At 39.6% G+C, this 19,711-nt stretch overlaps 1 protein-coding gene across 1 annotated transcript in view; it reads left to right on the top strand.

Moving 5' to 3' along the window:
* Nucleotides 1-19,711, top strand: part of LOC139733800 (uncharacterized) — a 29,086-nt gene extending 9,375 nt beyond the window's left edge. The window contains exons 9-22 of the mRNA XM_071644605.1: nt 3,850-3,984; nt 4,460-4,645; nt 5,128-5,594; nt 6,256-6,418; nt 7,361-7,474; nt 8,353-12,372; nt 12,955-13,148; nt 14,535-14,698; nt 15,298-15,401; nt 16,165-16,264; nt 16,873-16,954; nt 17,325-17,439; nt 18,613-18,708; nt 19,283-19,711. Of these exons, the coding sequence (XP_071500706.1) occupies nt 3,850-3,984; nt 4,460-4,645; nt 5,128-5,594; nt 6,256-6,418; nt 7,361-7,474; nt 8,353-12,372; nt 12,955-13,148; nt 14,535-14,698; nt 15,298-15,401; nt 16,165-16,264; nt 16,873-16,954; nt 17,325-17,439; nt 18,613-18,708; nt 19,283-19,705 (6,363 nt within the window). The 3' untranslated portion in view covers nt 19,706-19,711. The remainder of the gene's footprint in view (nt 1-3,849; nt 3,985-4,459; nt 4,646-5,127; nt 5,595-6,255; nt 6,419-7,360; nt 7,475-8,352; nt 12,373-12,954; nt 13,149-14,534; nt 14,699-15,297; nt 15,402-16,164; nt 16,265-16,872; nt 16,955-17,324; nt 17,440-18,612; nt 18,709-19,282) is intronic.

Below are 19,711 nucleotides of genomic sequence, written 5' to 3'. Positions count from 1 at the left end.
TTTCTATTTGTTTCAAGGTATGGCATGAATTCGAATTTTAACAGCTATTCTGTGAAATTTTATCAATGCATCAGTGCTTTCTGTTTGAAGACATAGCTTTGAACACATTTTATTTGGTCTAGCACTGCATGTTGATCTAATTGACAGAATGCCTCCAATTACTCTTATGTAAGGGAAATCTAACATTGCTAATAAGATTGACATAGTCATGCAATGCACTTCATGGTCACATTTTTTTTTTTTTTAAAGAAGCAACATCAAGAGCCCCACTGCAGAACAATTTTTGATATGTTTTCAGTGAAATCCTTCGGTTTGATTTCATCGATTGTACCTGTCAGACACGCCCCTCCATGTGGTTTTTTTCCACTGATGAGGTATTGCGTGCTACAGTTTTCACCAAGCTTTGCTAGTGCCAGCAAGTTTCATGGTCTCACATCCATGCACTTTATTCCTCTTTTTGTTTTGTTTTGTTTTTGTTTTTTAATGGGTTTATATTGGTGGAATTACTCATCTTGCTCTGGGATGTATACAAGCCTATCTATTTAATATCTCCATCACACCAATGTCATGCCTGTCTGTGGTGGCAAGGGTTTTGAGAGAATACTGACTCATCATCATCATTTAATTTTATAACTTGCAGGAACAAGACGTGGAAAAGCTGGTAGTCACATGCTTCCATGTGATTAAAAGTATTTTGTGATGAAAGCATTTGTGAAAACTCAACAATTGTGCTGTCAAAAGTATAGAAATGTCACTCAAGTTTTTGAGAGTCGTAGCGTATGTGCGGCTTGTTCTGTACCTGAATATAAGACCGGTCAAACCTTTGAAATGTGTATGCCCCACGATTACACAAATGCAATATCTGCACAAAAGCATGGAGGATGTGTGAATGAATGCACAACTCTGTCTTGATAATATAAAGCATGTGACTTTTATTTTATGCTATATACTTTATGCCATGCTTTATACTATATACAATGTACTAAAGTCACCTGTCTCCATTGTTTTCCACTGAGCATAGTCCAGCATTGTTTTTTTCATTAATATGAAATTGCTGAAGTAAATAAACAAAAGTTCTGCCAATAGTAATCAATAAACAATAGAAAGCTTGTCAGATATTACAAAGTGAAAACAAGAAGGTTCAATGAAAAGACAGTTAATGAGGTATGTGCAAACATGTGCCATCGTATGAGAAGAAAAATGAAAAATAATACTTTAGTGGAAAAGAGTACTATAGCACCAAACTCATACAAGTATATCAATTTTATTGAAAGTTAAGCTTCTTTAGTAGTTTTCCCTGCATGAACACCCCGCTTGCTTTACTAATCCAACATATATTGAGCTAACTACCCTATATAATTTCAGTTATGATCACAACATGCATATTATGTCACTAGTACTGTGTACTGTACTAGTGACTGCACCTCAATATTAACGTTAATGCCTGCCCTTCCTCCAACATACTAATATACATTTATTTTGAATATCTTCATTTTAAAGTATTTCCTGTAGCATTCCAAATTCTGGAAGTGTATCTCTCAGCATTGGAAAAGTGTATATGTGACCGTGCACCTCAAAACGAACATAAAGTCGCACACACTGATTTTGCGTGAGGACTGATAATAAGTGAAATGGGTCAACCTAGCAGATCTTGACATTTTTCATATTTTCTGAAAGAGCAGGTCTTCCTTTACATTATGCTAAAATTTGGTATCATAAAACGGGCGGGAAAGTGTGTTTTTTAGCAGTTTATTTCGAACATTTTTTGGTAGAATAGTGTGATTAGGTGTGTCTTTAGAGTCCCTTTTTCATTTCTGAAAAACCTTGTACACACTCTTCACTTTCAACTCTAATAACTTTCGAAAGGGTAGCGCTACTGCTTTGAAAGTTGGCATTAATTATGGACAGAATGTGTTAATGAGGCATGCCTAATTTCAATTAAATCCGATAATTCCTTCGTTGTTGTTACTCTTGTGGTTTACTTCCTGTTTTTTGTCCCATTTATCGCACAGCCAGCACGGTTTGGTAAAGATTAAGCGCTTGAATAGACACTGTACTTCAGAGCCTCTTTTCACAGTTCACACTTTTCCTGAGTTTGTGCTTTCTTTCCATTATTTAGATTATTTAGGTTAGGAGAGTCCATTTGACTTGAGTTTATACATCATTTTAAAGCTTACAGTCTGCTCTTTTAGAATATGGTCTTAACTAAAAATTCATGTCTGGTGACTTTTTGTTTGTTTTGAGGTGCAGGGTCACATATGATATATATTTATCTTTCAGTGCAGAGCAGTTTTGTCAAAAAGGTTAATTCCTAGTAATGCTACTTATACTTACTATTTATTAGTTTGCATGAATATAATCCCTCCGTGGGTGTGTGCAAATTACTTATGTTTTACAACTTTAGAGATGAAAACAAACAGTTTATTAGAATGTTTTAATTCTTTTGAAAGCATGATGGTGAATATTCATGGGTAAGAAACTTGTGTTGTATGGTGAAGATGTTGGTACATCACTGTGAAAAATCATATTGTTGGCATACAGATGATATCTTGTGGTTCTTGGAACATTGAAACAGCTTGTTGGTGAGGCAGGCTTTTTAAAAACAAAGCAAATTAATTTCCTTTCCAGTCATACGTATTAAGTATCGCCTGATGTTTAAATCCAGAGCAGAAAATTGTTTTACTCCCCCCCCCCCCCCCAAAAAAAAAAAAAAAAAAAAAATAGCTGCTACTGATGCATCAGAAGCTTATGAGATTGTAAATTGGTGTTATATAAACCTTATATCTGAGTCTAAAAGAGGCCTTCAGTTCCCCCTCCTCCTTCCCCCTAATCCTTCCATGATTAACCAGCCTTCCATTGTATAAGAACTAGAAAAGCTTGTAAATAGTGATATCTCACACTTGGTTTGTGCATTGCAAATTTCCTCAGTCTTTGTTAATCTATTTCCCCCCCCCCCCCCCACTCCCCAACTTCATTCTTTTCAAGATTTCCACACATTGTTCATGTGTAAACATTTTGCATGATCAAGTGCCCCAGCTTCTTCCTGAATACGACCAACAACAGTACACTCTGTAAAATGTCTTCACTATTGGCAATTGCATAGTTTACTGGTCCTTTGAAGGAAATACTTTACTTCTCCACAATGGTGAAACTGTAAAGAAATATGTGAGTTACAAATATGTTCTGTGTCTGGCAAATGTGTAGAGACCAAGTGATCAGTTACATAGTGGTGTAAGAGAGTTCAGACAAGAGACACAGACAGGCATGACAATGTCACCACACCTCATAGTTTGTACCCAGAGTGCATGGGAGAGGAAACATTGCTGACAGATTATTAACAATACAATCTTTATATCTGATTCAATATATAGATATAAAAACACATGTGAATATGAGCAAATTATGTATAAAAGTGGAGATATAAAACAATGAAAGCATTGATGAAACATGGTGAAATGATGAAAAAGAAAAAGAAATGACATTGGGGAAAACAGCATAGGTACGTGAAGAACACAAGCTCAAAATTGTTATTTTGTGTGTGTAGTTGATTGAAAAAATGGTATGTGCTTAGAAAGCCAGAAAAAAAAAAAGCAAGAGAAATTATAAAATATCAGTGGAGTGGCTCTTGGTAGTGCTTCCATGTCTCTCCATGTAAGAGACAGAAAGCAGTGATAGGTGAACTGTTAGTTAGTTCCTGTGTAGGCTAGCCTCTTGGTGTGTCATCGAGACATTGTGGGGCTGTTGACACATAATGAGAACTAGTCTGTGCATTTGAACCATGTACACTTTGGTCCGGTTTTCAAGCTTTAGAAGAATTAACCGGAGTTGTGATATGATGTGAACCCCTAGGCCAGTACCAGTGCCATGCTTGAGGACATACATGATGCCAGGAGGAAGCTGACGTCGGAGGACGCCCTCAGGAGGTCAAAGCTGCTCAGGGAGAAGCAGGAGATTGTGAACCAGATGATGGGTGCCGGTCAGAAGGTGAGTCTGTAAGCTCAGGGAACTAGCAGCAACAGACGTGCTTTCATCATAATTTCAAGAGAGTTCTGTGGTGTCACTTTGAATACATAAGAAATGCCTCATTTGAAGAAGCTGCCCATAATCCATTATCCCATTTCAGCAAGGAGAATGATTCTAGAAAGTATATATATATATATATATATATATATATATATATATATATATTTATATGTCTATATTTCCCACCACCCATGCAAGTGGAAGACATGTTTAGACTGAAATATTTGGTGTACTGGAAGTTATCTTTGTGTGTAATGAACTGCCCTAATACTGCATGATTGCATGATGTGTGTTAAACATAGTGAAATTTAATGTTCTTTGTACTGTATGCTTTGTGAATTTACGTGAGCGTTTCAACAAATCAACTGTCAAATCACGATTATAATATCTATAAGCTTTTTAGTTATCTTTTGAGTTTCACTGTCTCTCGTACCAGATGTCTGATAGTAAGAATACTGTCGCCACCCTGGAGGCAGCCTCGGAAGAGATCGCTGATCAAGCGGCTGAGATTGTATCTGACATTGGGTGTAGCCAGCACCAGGAAATCACCGCCGACTTTGTCCACAGCTTGGAGAAGGAGAATGACCTCTTGAAGCATCATGTGACCAAGCTTCAGAATGAGGTAATTGTGTGACCTTATGTGATTCAAAGTTCCTTAAAATATTTTGTACTCATGTAAGCGTTATGTATATTGCTTTGTATTACTTTATATGGAAATAAAATCCTTTGAATTGAATTTGAATTGAATTGACAAATGTTATTTATCCTCTAATTTGAGTATACAGCTAGTGTGGTTGAGAAATGTCACTGTCAGTGTTTGGATGATTGTTACATTTTCCAAATATTTCAAGTATTGTAATGTACCGGGGAATGTAAGAATTATGACAGTACTGGAAGTGACATGTCTCTGTGATGCATACATCTACTTCTGTCCATATTTGCCCATAGCTCTTCCATTCTATTTGTATATTGATGCCAGAAATCAGTAAGAAGTGAAATGTTGGAAGAGGTGTAATTATATTACGTGAGTATGGGATTGTGTCAGTACACGGTACGTGAGAGATATAGACTATCATTGTGTGGATAATTTCATGCAATTCTCAGGTGGACGAACTCAACCTGTCTTGTGAAACACTTGTCAGTGACAAGGAGCAGTGTGAGGAGCTGATTGTGAATCTCAACCAAAAGGTCAAGGAACTATCACAGGGTACCGGGAAGGGTCTCGGGGGTGGCGCGATGGCTGCAGGTCAGAAGGGGCGATCAGACTCGGAAGTGACCCTGGCAGTGACGGAGGGGAGCGACAGCACCACTACCACCAACAACCCCCGCCACCAGGGGAGGGAAGATGAGGTCAGGCAGCACATCGCCTACCGCAGGCCTCCGTCTCCGCCGGACTCCAGCGTGGCGTCGGACGTGAGTTCGTCCATGCGTGACGGGTGGACCTCGGAGACGGAGCTGAGCAGCGAGGAGGGATTCACAGAGGGCAAGCAGTCACTGCAGGAGTACTCTGACGCCGTCAGCTTCGATGGAGAATTTGACGACTCAATCATGTTTGCTGGGATCAAGGAGAGGTGAGAGATCAAGGACGTAGCATTGCGACACTCAGAAATGTCAATGATGAGAGTGATAGTAGCCTTTCTTCTTTATCTTCTTCATACATATTTATTCTAGTTGTCCTTCAGGTATGTGTATGACTTTGTCTGGATGACTTCTCATGCTTGTTATCTTCATTCAATGTTTTTTCCTTTTTTAATAATTTTTCTCACAAATCAAAAGTTTGTGTGAGAAATGCAATTCTCCCATTGATATGTGTTAAAGCTTTCAAGAACTGTATTTGTGGCTGTGTATATTGACTGAAATAGACAGAAATGTGCCACAGAGAAAATGTTGATTCCTTAAATCTGATTGAAAAACAATGAAGAACTAGGCCCCCTTTTTGTTTAGAATAGAGATATGTATGAATTGACCATTACCGTGAAACCATAAAATGTCATTATTTTTCTAACCGTGAGGGAAATGGGAGTAAATTGATTCATGCCAGATCCCCTTGTGCCTCATTGTTCAGCAGAAAAAAAAAAAACCAAACAAACAAGAAAATTGAGAATATGACATAGTATTCAGTATTTGTAGTATCAACACATAGTGAGTGTCTGGCTTCTCTTTACTCAATAACTAGTAAACTGATTTTCTTGACATTGTCCACCCTCCCAAATCCTCCTTTCCCCTCTGCAGGTTCCCAGAAGCAGCCAATGCCTTCAAGGCCCAGCTGACCCAGTTTGAGATAGTGCGAGCCGACTGGGAGATGGAGAAACAGGCCCTGGAGGAGGTAGTCATCAGGATGCGGGACCAGCTCAAGGAGAAAGACCGCATCATCCAGGACATGACTGCAGAGAAGGTGGGCAGGATAGATGATATTAGTCTTGCAACAAAGATATTGAAGAAGTCATGGTCATTATCATTATCATAGTTGTTTTTTTGGTGTTGTTATTATTATTGTCATTATTGTCATTATTATTGTTATTAATATTATTATTATCATTATTATTATTATTATTATTATTATTATTGTTATTATTGTCATTATTGTCATTATTATTATTATTATTATTATTATTATTATTATTGTTGTTATTATTGTCATTATTGTCATTATTATTATTATTATTATTATTATTATTATTATTATTATTATTGTTGTTATTGTAATTATTATAATTATTATTATTATTATCATTAACATTATTGTTAGCAGCAGCACTGTCCCGTGGTCAAGAACTTAGAGAATGTATGCTAGTTCATATGCACTTGTGTAATGCTTCAGGGAATCATTGTGCACAATGGAGTCGCTAAATGAATACACTACAGTGCACAGCCTGCTTTAACCATGCTTAAATCATAAGGGGAGATTAATGCAAATTTTTCAAGGAATTTGGAGATCTGCACTTGCTCAAAATATGCAAAATCTATAGAAATTAATTTATCCATGAAATTACTTATACCTTGTTTGTAATTATTTACTTCATGAGAAATTTATGTAATTAATATGGTCTAGGGCAATTACCCCCCTGTACAATTACCCGGGCCCTTTCCCTGACCCTAACCCTAATCCCAATCCTGAACCTAATCTTAACTCTAACCGAAACTCTAACCCTAATTTTTACTCTTAACTTTCCACTAACCAGTATTTAGCCGGGGGGCAATTGTCCTCGGGGGGTAATTGCCCTGATACGAATGAATCTGTTGATGAATCAGATAGATAGACACCATTTTGTCATTAAGGATTATAATCATATGTTCATTTTACTTTATCCTTGTTTAATCTCCCTGTTTTGGTCAGGGGCTCCTGGCAGTCCAGAAGGAGCATGAAGAAGACCTCCAAGAGAGGCTCAGATCCCTGGAGGAATCCAACAAGAGCTTACTCCAGGAGAAGGAAACTACCGGCATGAACCTAGTAAGAATCAAGCCACAGACTTTAAGGACGTCAATCTTTGTTGACAAATTATGAGGAAGGGAATAGAATATCAGGTGGAATCAGTTTTATGAATCATTTTATGCCAGTTTATATCATGTCTGTATTTTTCTATGTGTGTTACGTTCTGTGTGGGAACAGAATTATTATTTTTTGGTTTAAATCTTGAACAAATGTGATCCAATGGAATAAGGTGAAGTGAAATAATCTGAAGCAGTCAATGTGTTGGATTTGTCTTATTTTATTTCTATGAGAAACAGTGTCATTCAAATGAGACAGTAAGTGATGAAAATTGTGAATGAAAAAAGAAATGAATGTATTATTTGTTTGAATCAAGAAATAAGAATGGGGAATGAACAAGGGTTTGCAAAAGAGGACTATTACCGTCAGCTCCATAATATAAGCTTGTTAAATGAGTACAGCTTCACAACGTCAGTTTGTATCATGAAGTGCTAGTAAGTTCTAGGAAGTACAACTGATTATCTACTGTTATCACATTTCAAATGATAATTCTATTTTTTTGTGAGATATATGTGCATTTGTTGAGGTAACACATCAGTGAAATTAGTTAAAACTTAACATTTCATTCAAGTGTAGTGATAAGAAAATTAGGACAAAGATGTTTTCAGTATAAATGTAATGTGGCATTGTGTAACGCCTCAAAGCAAATGTGATGAAAAGTCATATAGGTGACCCAGTGGTCTTTTTACATGAAAACAAATTCCATCAGAACTGCAATCATAATGTGTGTTTCCATAGTATGGTTGCTGGGGTCATCTTTAGTATGTTTTTGTTTTTCTGTTGTTAAATTCTAATATTACTCTGATTGATTTACCATGGCCTCTTACAATTCTTTTCAGAGTGCAATGACAACCGACTTGCAGGAGATGAAGGAAGAGAAATGCCAACTTCAGTTATCCCTGTCTTCCAGTGAAGAAGCCAAGAGCAACCTCCATCAGAGAGTAGAGGAGCTTGAATCGAAGCAGAGTGCCTTGGATGAGGAGTTACAAATGAGCAGAGGGAAAATGGAGGGAGAACTGAACAGTGTGAGGGAGGAGAAGGTGAAATTGCAGGCTAAGTTTGAGGAACTTGAGAATCAGCACAGGGCCACCTTGACACAAATGAACTCATCCAGAGATAATCTCATCAAGGAGGTCAGGGAAAAGGAGATAGAGATGAGCAATATGAAAGACAGTCTGTCCAAACTCACTTTGGAGTATGATAAAGCTGTTACAGAGAGGGCTGAGATGCAGTCAGAGTTGGAAGCTCTCCAGGAGGACCTCAGCACATCCAGGGCTGATTTGTTGGACTCTGAGCAAATGAAACAGGAGCAGACAGTTGCCATGACAACTCTGAGAACTAACTTGCAGGCAGTGCAGGATGAGCACGACGAGCTATTGAAGAGCTACCGGGAGCTTCAGATGGCATCAGGCAGAAGCGGGAAGGAACTTGAACAGCCACTGAGCCATGAAGGTCTTAGGTATGGGTCTGCCACAGAAGATCCACACAGAATAAGGGATCTGGAGGCACAAGTACAGCAACTAACCTCAAAGCTTGAAAGTTCCCAAGCAGCACGTGATGTTGACTCTCCAAATGAGAATGTGGCATATCTTGAACACAAACTATCCAGGACTAACCATGAGATTGAGGAGCTGAACAGGAGTATTGATGACCGTGACATGAGGGTCCAGGAGTTGGTCCTATCCAACAGTGAGCAGCAACAACTCCTGGAACAGCAGGATGCTGAGATAGAAGCAATGAAGGCTGAAAACCAGCGCTTGAGGGATGATATGAAGCTCAAAGAAGAGAAATTGGACTCTGTCAGTGAAGAGCTTGAAAGAATGCGCGTTGACATAGCTTCAAGTGTTGGCCAAAGAGAAAAAACACAAGAGGAAGAAGAAACTAAGATCAGCCAGTTGGAAGAAGTTTGCTCTAAATTGAAAAATGATCTAGATGCCAAGGGGGAGCAGTTAGATTTGACCCTTGAAAGTAAGAGAGAACTGGAAGAGCTTGTTGAGCAGAAGGAAGCTGACATCAGTGCACTTGCAGAAGAGAATTCTCACTTCCTGAAAAATGTAGAAGACTCAAAGCACAAAATAAAGGACTTGAGGGCCAAAGTCAAAGATCAGGAAGATGTTGTTGCTCAACTCCAGGAAGCAAAGAAGGAGATAGTTACGTTGAGAGCCGAACTTGAAGATGCTGAGCTAAAGTTAGGAAGTGCATCTTCAACAGAGACTGCAGATGTGAGTAACCTCAGTGAACTGGCAGAGAAAGTTGAAGAGCTGCAGATTGAGCTCAAACACAGGGATGATGCAATACGAGAACTATCCTCCAAACTCCATGAGCAGGATCCGAGGATTACGGATGACGATGGCAGCGAAGCTGAAAGATTGCTAGAGGATCTCAAAAAGAAAACTGGTGCCAGTGATCAATTGATAGGCAAGCTTCAAAGTGAATTGGCTGAGAAAGATCAGGAACAGAGTGCCTTGACTGAAGAGATTGACTTATTGAAACAAAACATTGCTAGTCAGGAGAATAAACTGACTGAGGTTAACCAAATTCTTGCCATGAAAGAAGCTGAGATTGAAACTCTGAAAGCTAAGTTAGAAACAGGTGAAACCAATGAAGATAGCATAATTCAGTTTGAGAAAGATTTGGATGAAAAGAGGACTACCATTGCAAAGCTCGAAGATGCTTTGTCTGTAAGTCGAGGGGAATATGATGCTCTTGTCCAAAATTTCAATGATGGCCTAAGTGAAAAAGAAGAAAGGATGAATGAACTTAACAACTCTGTTCTGGAACTTACAAATCAGAAGGAGGCTGCTGATAAGCTGGTGCTTGATTGCAAACGTGATATTGAAGAACTGCAGAGAACAAATCAACAAAAGGAAGAAGACATTGCCAGACTGCATAAGGAAGTTCACAACATCACCACGCAACTACAACAGCCTCCAGAGCAACACCTGCAAAATGGTGAAGTGGGTAATGGCCTGGATGAGGTCAATGGTTCGGACAGCATCAAAGATGCACTGGTACCCTCAAGTCCCTTTGGCAAATCTTCAAGTGGCATGCTGCAGGGGCAAGATGGTTCGATTAGTGACAATGAGAAACACTATGAGAAGATTATTCAGGAGAGGGAGAAGGAAATTGGTATGCTGCAGCACGAACGCCAGGTTCTGCTCTCCAGTTTGAACGAGAAGTCCACGTCAGCAATGGGAAACAGTGTACTTGTGGATCTGCACCGGAACCAAATGAAGGTCAAAACTCTGGAGTCTGAAAGACATCAAATGATGAGCATTCTTAATGAGAAGACCAGGGAGGCAAGCAATCTGAAGAATGAAGTTCACAAACTCTTAAAAGTAATCTCTGCACAAAAGTCAGCCCTCGAAAAGGCCCAGGAAGATGTCAAAGAGCTGCAGAGATCGTCAAAAGGACCTCGAGATGACATGCAGAAGGAAGCCTTGCAGAACCTCTCGCGCATCATCCAGGACAAAGACTTGGAGATCGAAGCTCTGAAGCAGAAGAATAACTCACTTCTGGAAGTGTTGCAGTCTGAGGCACCCAGTAACAGTTCACAGATCTCTGGTGTTCTTTCTGAAAGTGAAAAACTACAGAAGGAAAATACAGTTCTGAAAGAAGAGAGGGATCAACTTGTTGTCAGCATCCATCAGAAGCACCAGGAAAGTTTGGCATACTATGAAGAGGTGCAGAGGCTAGTGGGAGTCATTAATAATGAGACTCAAAAGCACACTGCACTACAAACAGAGCATGATGTTCTCACTTCTCAGGCGGAAGCACAAAGCAAATCTTTGAATCAGTCAATGGCAGATCTTGAGGAGACCAACAAGGCCAAGATGTCTGTGGAAAAAGAACTTGACGAGACCAAACAAGCATTATCTGAGGTAGAGGAGCAATTGCAAGAGCTCAGCAGCTTGAGAACAGACCTTCTGAACAAGTCCAGCCAACTAGAGGAGATAAGTGCAAGTCGAGACAGTTCTCTTGCTCAGAAAGACAGTGAAATTGCTGAACTGCAAAGAACCATAGATGAGTTACATAGGAGATCTGAACCTGTAGTTGAAGAGGTAATTGTCCGGAAGGAAAATGTTCCTCTACAACAGAGCTCTCCTCCAGGTGAGTATGAGCAAGTCTTGAAAGACAAAGATGCACAAATTGCTGATTTGAAGTTACAGCTGCAGTCCTCCACAGCAGCTCCTACAGAATCTGTGGATTCTAGCAAAGTGGAACATGCAAATGAAGAGATAGTGCGGTTGAAAGAGGAGCTTGAGTCTCAGGGGCACGCTCTCCTGGAGATGGACAGTCTTGCCAGGGACAGGAGTTCAGAACTTGAGAAGAGAAAAGAAGAGATTGCTGTGCTGAAGCAGCAGGTTGATCAACATGGTCAGGCAGTCTTGGAGCGTGATGCAATCATCCAGCAGAGAAATAGCCAGCTGCAGCAAATTCATCAGGACCTACAGGCCAGAACGGAAGAGGCAAACACGCTGCGCCAGCATGTCCAGCAGCTCTCGCTCAGATTACAGGGGATTGAGCAGGAACTGGCAAAGTCGCAGCAGGAGCTCACCAGCAGCCAGCACCTGATGCACAACAAGGACGGGGAGCTCAGGCAGCTCCAGGACTTGATGAACAGGATCGGCGCCGAGGTGCGGGAGAAGGATTTTGAGCTCGGCGCCCTGCAAGAGAAGTGCAAGACCCTGACGAAGTTACTGGATGAGAAGGAGTCCGACACTCAGGGTGAAGTGAGGAAGATCTTGGGTGAAGCTGAGGCCATGCAGACACAGGCACAGAGGTTTCAGCATGAGAGGGATCAGGCATTGCTGGCACTGGAGAAATGTCAAGGGGACTTGGCACAGCTCCAACATGAGGTGATTGTTGTTTAAATTCAAACATTGGTTTGCTTGTTTGTTGGTTTGTTTCCTGCATTAGCTGTTGCTGTAAAGAAAGCGTATGCATGCACATTACAATCATACTTCAATGTTGATGGCTAAATAGGTATAAGTGAACAGAAGAGAAGTGATCAAAGAGAACAGCATTCCACAATTTGTGCTTCTCGCACGAAAATCAGAAAAGCTTAATGCAAATCAGACTGATGTAATAAGATACTGAACATCTTCATAGAAGTGAAATCAATTGACAGACACAATTTCTCTCTCTCTCTCTCTCTTTTTAGAAATACATCTGTAGTCACATTAGATATCTCTGAAAATGTAGCTGAAATGCTGTTACCAGTTGACGTTCTATTCAGTGTAGTCTTCAGCAGCAAGTGCACCCTTCTTGATTAAAGTGTTTGATGACTATGCTAAACAGCATTTATTATTTGCATGAAAGTCAACAGGCATTTAAAATGTTAGGTGTTTATAGTGAATAACCACGAGCACATTGTACATGACCTTTGAAATCTGGCCTTTTGGTCAAATCTGGACGTGTGCTCTTCCCCTGCTCGCCAGGTCCAGACACGGGGGACCAACGAGCAGAAGTTGATGAGGGAGCTGGAGCGGTTGAGGAACCACCTGATCCAAATGGAGGATACCTACACCCAGGAGGCACTACAGGCAGAGGAGAGAGAGAAGGAGCTGAGGAACAGACTCAGTCTGGCGGAGGAGCATGCCCACACCAGCTCTACTGCCGTGCAGAGTGCAAGGTGAGACACACACACCACACACCCACACACATACACACACACTCACATACTCACACAGACACACCAGCTCCATTGCTGTGCAGATTGCAAAGTTAGAAACATGCACACACACACACACATACACACACTTTTTTTGTTTTTCAACGATGTTTATTCTGTTCCATTCAAAGTAATAGAAAAAAAATAACAATTTTCATTTGCTACAATTGAAATGACGAAAATATACATTTGTGATCATAATAGCAAATTTGCTATTGCTGTACATAATGACATAACAAAAATTACATTTTCATGAACAATTATCAATTTACATACAGTCACTTCCCCTATGCTCTCAAAAAAATTGCTTAAATTTAACAGTGATAATTCAATTCTTCTAGCATTAATCTTAATAATCATCCAAATGAATTATGCAGCAAAATTATACAGTAATAAATCATGGAACCATATTATTTATCAACCAATACCCGCCCACCTACTAACTCATATCCCTTACTGAGTCCCTATGACCACCCCCACCAGTTCCCTCCCTTCCTGTTTCCTCCCCCACCCCTATCTGTACACATGCAACACACAAACACACACAAACACACCCATACACACACACATACACATGCACCTAATTTGGTTAACTGCTCTTGCCTACACATCACAATATAGTAAATATAGTTATATAATCAGCCCGCCAACAGGCTGACAGGAACGCATGGGAAAGGAGGGGGAGAAAATACAAAACAACACAAGAGAAAAAAAAAGAAGAAGAAGAAGAAGAGGAGGAGGAATGAAGGAAAGGGAAAAAATGAAGAAAAGAAAGAGTGGAATACTATGGAAACATTACTATTTTCTTAAAAGTCACAGACGTTGCACGTAGCTTCAGACTTCAGACACACACACACACACACACACACACACACACACACAAGCTCCACTCCTGAGCAGAGTGCAAGATGAAACACACACACGCACTTACTGACACATACACACCAGGGGTTTTCTTCATGTCAGTTGGAGTTGGAGATAGTGTACAAGCTTGCAGGACATTGATTAGCTGTTACCATGATTTGTGCTTATTTATTCGTTCCATATCCATGGTGCTGTAGCCCTTTTTGACAAATCACTTTTTGTTAACATTACATTAATCTGGCATTTTAGCATGAAATTTAAAAAAAAAATATGGGTATGTACCCGGCAAAACAACTGTATGTGTAGATTATGAAGTTTCATAATTATGTTGTCCTTGTAATGGCTTATATAAAGCACAAGAATTGAAACAGTACAAATATGGACCAAAATAATTATACAGCAATGCAAGCTATTTTAGGATTGATGAAGAGTGAAACTTAGAGGTTGATTGAGTTTTTGCATTGCTTCATCTGCATTCCACAGCAAAGAGGCCAATGCCCAGATTGAGAATCTGCTTGACCAGCTGACCGCGGTGACGGAGCAGAAGGACAAGGCCCTGATGCAGCTTGCCATGGCCCAGGAGGAGTCTCAGCAGTACATCCTGTCTCTTAGCAACCTGCAGGTGGTCCTGGAGCAATTCCAACAAGGTGAGGTGATATCTTTAGTCTGGTCTCTTTTGCTATAAACATTTCCTTACAGTTTCTGTGAGAAGTTTGTGTGTGGGTTCTCTCTTTACCATTCCAAGGAGTCAAATGGTATGCTTAAATACCAACATTTGGTGTATTTACTGTTTAAAAAAAAAGGGGGGGGGGGATGGGGATAAAGTCTGCAGAGAGTGAGAATAATGTTTTGTCCCATGGATGACAAGACCTTTTATCTCAAAATCATGAATTTTCAGGAAGGCAAAGAAAACTTTTCATTTTTAAATCTTTAGAAAATATCATCAGTGTTACATCTAATAATGTAGAAACATTGTATTTAGTTACATTGATAATTGCTGTGCTTCAAGACTCATATCAATATTTGTGATATTGAGTTTTTGTTGTTGTTTTTTTATGTGTCAATTCAGATACAAGGTCTTTTTCACCCAAAGACAATATGCTGTCAATTGGTTTTGGCCATATGGGAAGTTGGGGAATCAGAAGGAAAAAAAAATGATCTGGAATTTTAATTTTGTCAGTAAGTAGATAGCTTGTGTGTGTCTCCTTTTTGACACTTCCGCAATCTTCTCAAATTCTGATAACAGAGAAAGAAGCATCCATCGCTGCTGAGGTGGAGGTCTACCAGCTGCGTGCGCGAGAGAAAGAAAGAATCGCTGGAGACCTTCTCAAGCAAAACGTAGAGCTGCAGGTGGGTGTTTACTGCTCTAGAAGTGCCATGCTACTTCATATTTGAGTTGACTGGAATATAAAGTAGGGCCTATATAGAGTAGAGTGGAACATATAGAGTGGCAGTTTTGGTGAGTTATGGGATTTCAATGTTTTACATGTTTTCCTCAAAGCTGATGTTAGTCACAACCACATATACACATTCCTGCCATTCTATTTATGTCCTCTTACTCCGTTCAACTTGTCGTTGTACTGTCATATTTGAGTATCATAACAGATTTACAACAGCATAGTGTGACAGTTGGGTGTCCAAAATTATTCATTCCATACAGCACATGCTCATTAAAAAATGGAAATATTGGCAACCTTCTTTTTGTCTTTGTCAATACTTTTTTTTTTCCATAGGCTCATAGGCTTTCTAAATTATTTTTTCATGCAAATGTGTAAAGTATTTGTCTGATAGGGTCTATTGTAATATGATCCATGACCACATCATTAAATGAGTCACATGACTGTACCCAAAGAATCTTCTTTTACTTTTTTTTTTAACAGGTTGAAAACAATTCAATGTGCAGTACAGTTGTCATTTTGTTAAAAGTGCATTGCATCATGATTATGCAGTATATATCAAATAATTTCATAAAAACAAATGTATTAACATATTTTGTTGATGAGAGACATTTTGCTTTAAAAACTGAGCAACATCAATTTTGAAAACAGTCATGCATATGAAAAGACAGATATGAAAATGCTGTGATATTTTCCATGTTTGTTTCAATCTTTAGGAGCGTCTATCTTCCGCTCAAGAAGCTCTGGATGTTGCCTCCCGACTCAGTGAACAGCTGGACAAGAAGGAGGAAGCTTTAGAGAAGATGAGAAGTGACAGTAAGTTCCTTCTCCATTCAATGCTGCAAAACGGCACTTATGGAGCGAATGGGTGGTCGTGCATGATGTTTCAGCACAAATTGTTACAGATTGCGCTATAGCTGTGAGGCAGACAGGATGGGTGTGTTCTGCAGAAGCAGTATTTCTAGAGCTCCCATTTCCATCTTCTCAGACTGCTTTCTCTGTTGACTTTTATGAATTGATCCTTGTGTATTTTAAACATCTTCCTCAGTATATCAGTCAATCTGGCGATAAAGGGCTGTATAGTTTTTGTGCCTGTGTTTATGTATTTATTATATCATTGTCCAAGCAATAATTCCTACTGATATTTTCACCCTATGGTTTAACACATTATTGCACATCACTCCTCCCTCTAGCGCTATTGCTTTACTCTGAGAAATTCAATTCCCCAGAAGAATGGTGAAATGGAGTGATGCAGTAACTCAGGTTCAAAGTCATTGGTAGATGCATCAGTTATGTGATAAATTTGTTGTACTAAGACTTGTAACCTGAAAAGTCTCAGAGCAGTCAGTATGAAGCTGTTAATCACCCTAATGTATGTGCAGATTATGTAAAGTTTTGTTTTCTTTGTACCTGTCTTCTTGCAGTGCACAAAAAGGATGACATTCTTGCCGAGTTTCAGAAGCGATTTGAGGAGGTTTCAAACACCAACGAGACAAAAGTTGACAAGTGAGTGCCTTCTTTCTCTGTCTTTGAATATGAATGCATGTTGCCACCTTCCTACATATGGTTTTCATATGCTTACAAATTTACAAAGAATGTACATCTGCAATAATAAACAGGCATCCAAACAGTATTTCAATAATTGAAACTAACAACATTCACATGACCTGTTTAGAAATTGTGGTTGTGTTTGTGAAATTTGAAATTAAGATGGCCTCTATATGCATGTATCAATGAGTATAAAAGTGAATTTAAAGTGAGCAGTGATGTATGCAAACCTGCCACAAGTAGTAATCACATGGAATTCCGGCTGTGTTGACTATCATTCATAAGCATGTTCTGTTGAGTAATGCAGTGTTATCTTATTTTTTTTTAGACCTCTTGTGAAGAACTTGTTCATGAACTATGTGGCTGCTCCTCAGGGAAAGAAAGAAGAGGTCGTCAAACTCATCAGCAATGTCCTCAACTTCTCACCAGAAGATATGCAGAAAGTAAGTCATTTTCAACCCCGCCATGTCTTCTTTCTCATAGTTTATGTTGACATTAAATCCCTCCAGTGTTGTGTAACATTACACTCACGTAATTGCCATTGGCAGAACGTTGGTTCAGTGTACTAATTAAGTGCAGTGCTACATCTTGAAATTAGAGGAAGGCTTTTAACCCTAACCAGGCCGGGCTTTTTTGGGTGTTCTGTGGCCGGGGAGGGGTTGATTCAACCCCCCCCCCCCCTGAGATCTCGGCCGTCGATCGCGCAATTGCCATGAAATTTGGCACGTGCATTACCTGTGGCGTAATCTACCAAGCTATACAAAAAGAAATGAAAATTTTCGTCATTATAATTAATTATGCTAATATATGCATAAAATCATACATTTTGCTCTAAATCAGAAATTAAAGCTCCTAGAATCCTAATTTTCGGTGAACACATTCTTTGTAGCATTCCTAACAATGTACTTGAAAAAAAAATTCGGTATCAAAGTCAATTTCTTATGTATTTTATTGTTTTATGAATTTCTTATGTATTTCTTTGTTTTTTCGACCTTTTGTTTTATCATTTTTTTTCCGCAAAATTTATGACAGAACCTATATCAAGCATAATTATGCTAACATTAATTAGTTTCAGCCTATAAAAGTGAAAATAATCATATCTTTATGAATAAGAAAAGAAAACTCAATTTGCATAGACTTTACACACAAAATCATGTTTTTGAGCCATTTTCGGTCTGACAGGCATGTATAAAATGTTATGTAGCATCGTAACGGTATGCACGATTTTCGCGAAAATGGTGTCAAAAAATGCGCGAGACTTGAAAGTAAAAAGTCAGCGAACGGCGCATTCAAAAAATTTCGCACGGCGGAGTAGTCGCGAAAAATGTCGAGGGGGGGTTTGATTCAACCCCCCCGGCCTTTTTAGGGTTAAGGAGCTGAAAGAGGGGGAGGGAGATCAAAGAGCATGTTAGATATTCACTGTTAAGCAGGTAGAAGTTGTAGGTATGATGTAAGTTGGTTGAGATGAAACTTGCTATGTGCCTTTGTGATGTGTCCTGACATCTTTAGATTACTAGTAAAGTCTTTAAATTATTAACAATGGAAACCAAAAGGCTTACCAAAGGGCACTATGACTGATAAAGCACATATTGGTAATATTTCCCCTGTCCCGACAGGTTGGTCTGAGCAGTTCTTCCGGTGGTTGGCTCTCGGGATTCTTCCGCAGAACACCAACCCACACACCACCTGCGACACCCACCAAAGCTAACACAGTAAGTCACCTTATTGCTTACGCACCAGCTGGCTTCTTTTCAAGAAGATGATATCAAAGAAAGTGTGATTCCATTTGTACCATGTTGCTAACCATGAACATGTAGAGACCTAACCCTTTGGATGATGGAGAAAAGATCAAGGATATGTTTCCTTAACTCATGGAAGAGGGCAAAAATCTTATTTGTTCCCTCAAAGCTATCAAAGGCCAGCTGATTAGTCCTGTAAACCTAGTGCAAATGAATGATGGTTTTGAGGTTCATGTAATTTGAAATCACTGTTGTGTAGTGTAATTTTGCATTTTTAGGTATTTCAAGATATTTGTCTGTCATCATGTATAGTTATATGTACCAGGTAACTAAAAAATATCAAGTTTCTGTTAATGATCGTATTGTGTAGAAAGAAATATAGGCTGGTGTACATGTTTTTTTTACCAGATTTATGATCTCTGTTAAGATTTGCAGAAAGAAATGTTTTTAAATAGTGAAAAGTTAGAGCAGTGTAATTAAAGAATTTTCTATGTGATGCATGTATGTGTTGTATCGTATGTATAATGATTTATTTGTTTCTTCATAGTCCTTTACACGGCAGTTTGTGGAGTTCTTGGAGATTGAGTCCACCCCTAAACGCAGTCCGCGACTTCCTGTAGATGAGATGACTCAAGACAGACCGCGATCTTCCTACAACCCTTTTTCAGCCCCTGTGCCCCAGCAATCACCCTTCATACAACCAGGAACCCCTGGAGCCGCCAACTCAAAGGGCCCCGGGGCTGCTCACCCCTTCCTCAAAGCCACAGGACAGCCTGCGACACCCATCGGCGCGTTGCAGCCGGTCATTAAGGCAGCTGGCATGCCCACCAATCCTCTCATAGGGGCCACTCCCACAACTCTGGCAGGGGTGCCCACAACGTTCACTCCTGTGCCGGTGCGTGATGGTGCTGGTTCAGGCAGAGGTTCCCCACGTAATCAGGCAAAGGGGCTGGGCGACCTTCTGCAGTGAGGAAAG

This window comes from Diadema antillarum, unplaced genomic scaffold, assembly GCF_040938485.1.
Source record: "Diadema antillarum isolate AM-2024a unplaced genomic scaffold, OU_Dant_1.0 seq00000491_RagTag, whole genome shotgun sequence".
NCBI classification, from domain to species: Eukaryota; Metazoa; Echinodermata; class Echinoidea; order Diadematoida; family Diadematidae; genus Diadema; species Diadema antillarum.
The sequence above is the reverse complement of the archived record's forward strand: the minus strand, read 5'-3'. Positions and strand labels throughout refer to the sequence as shown.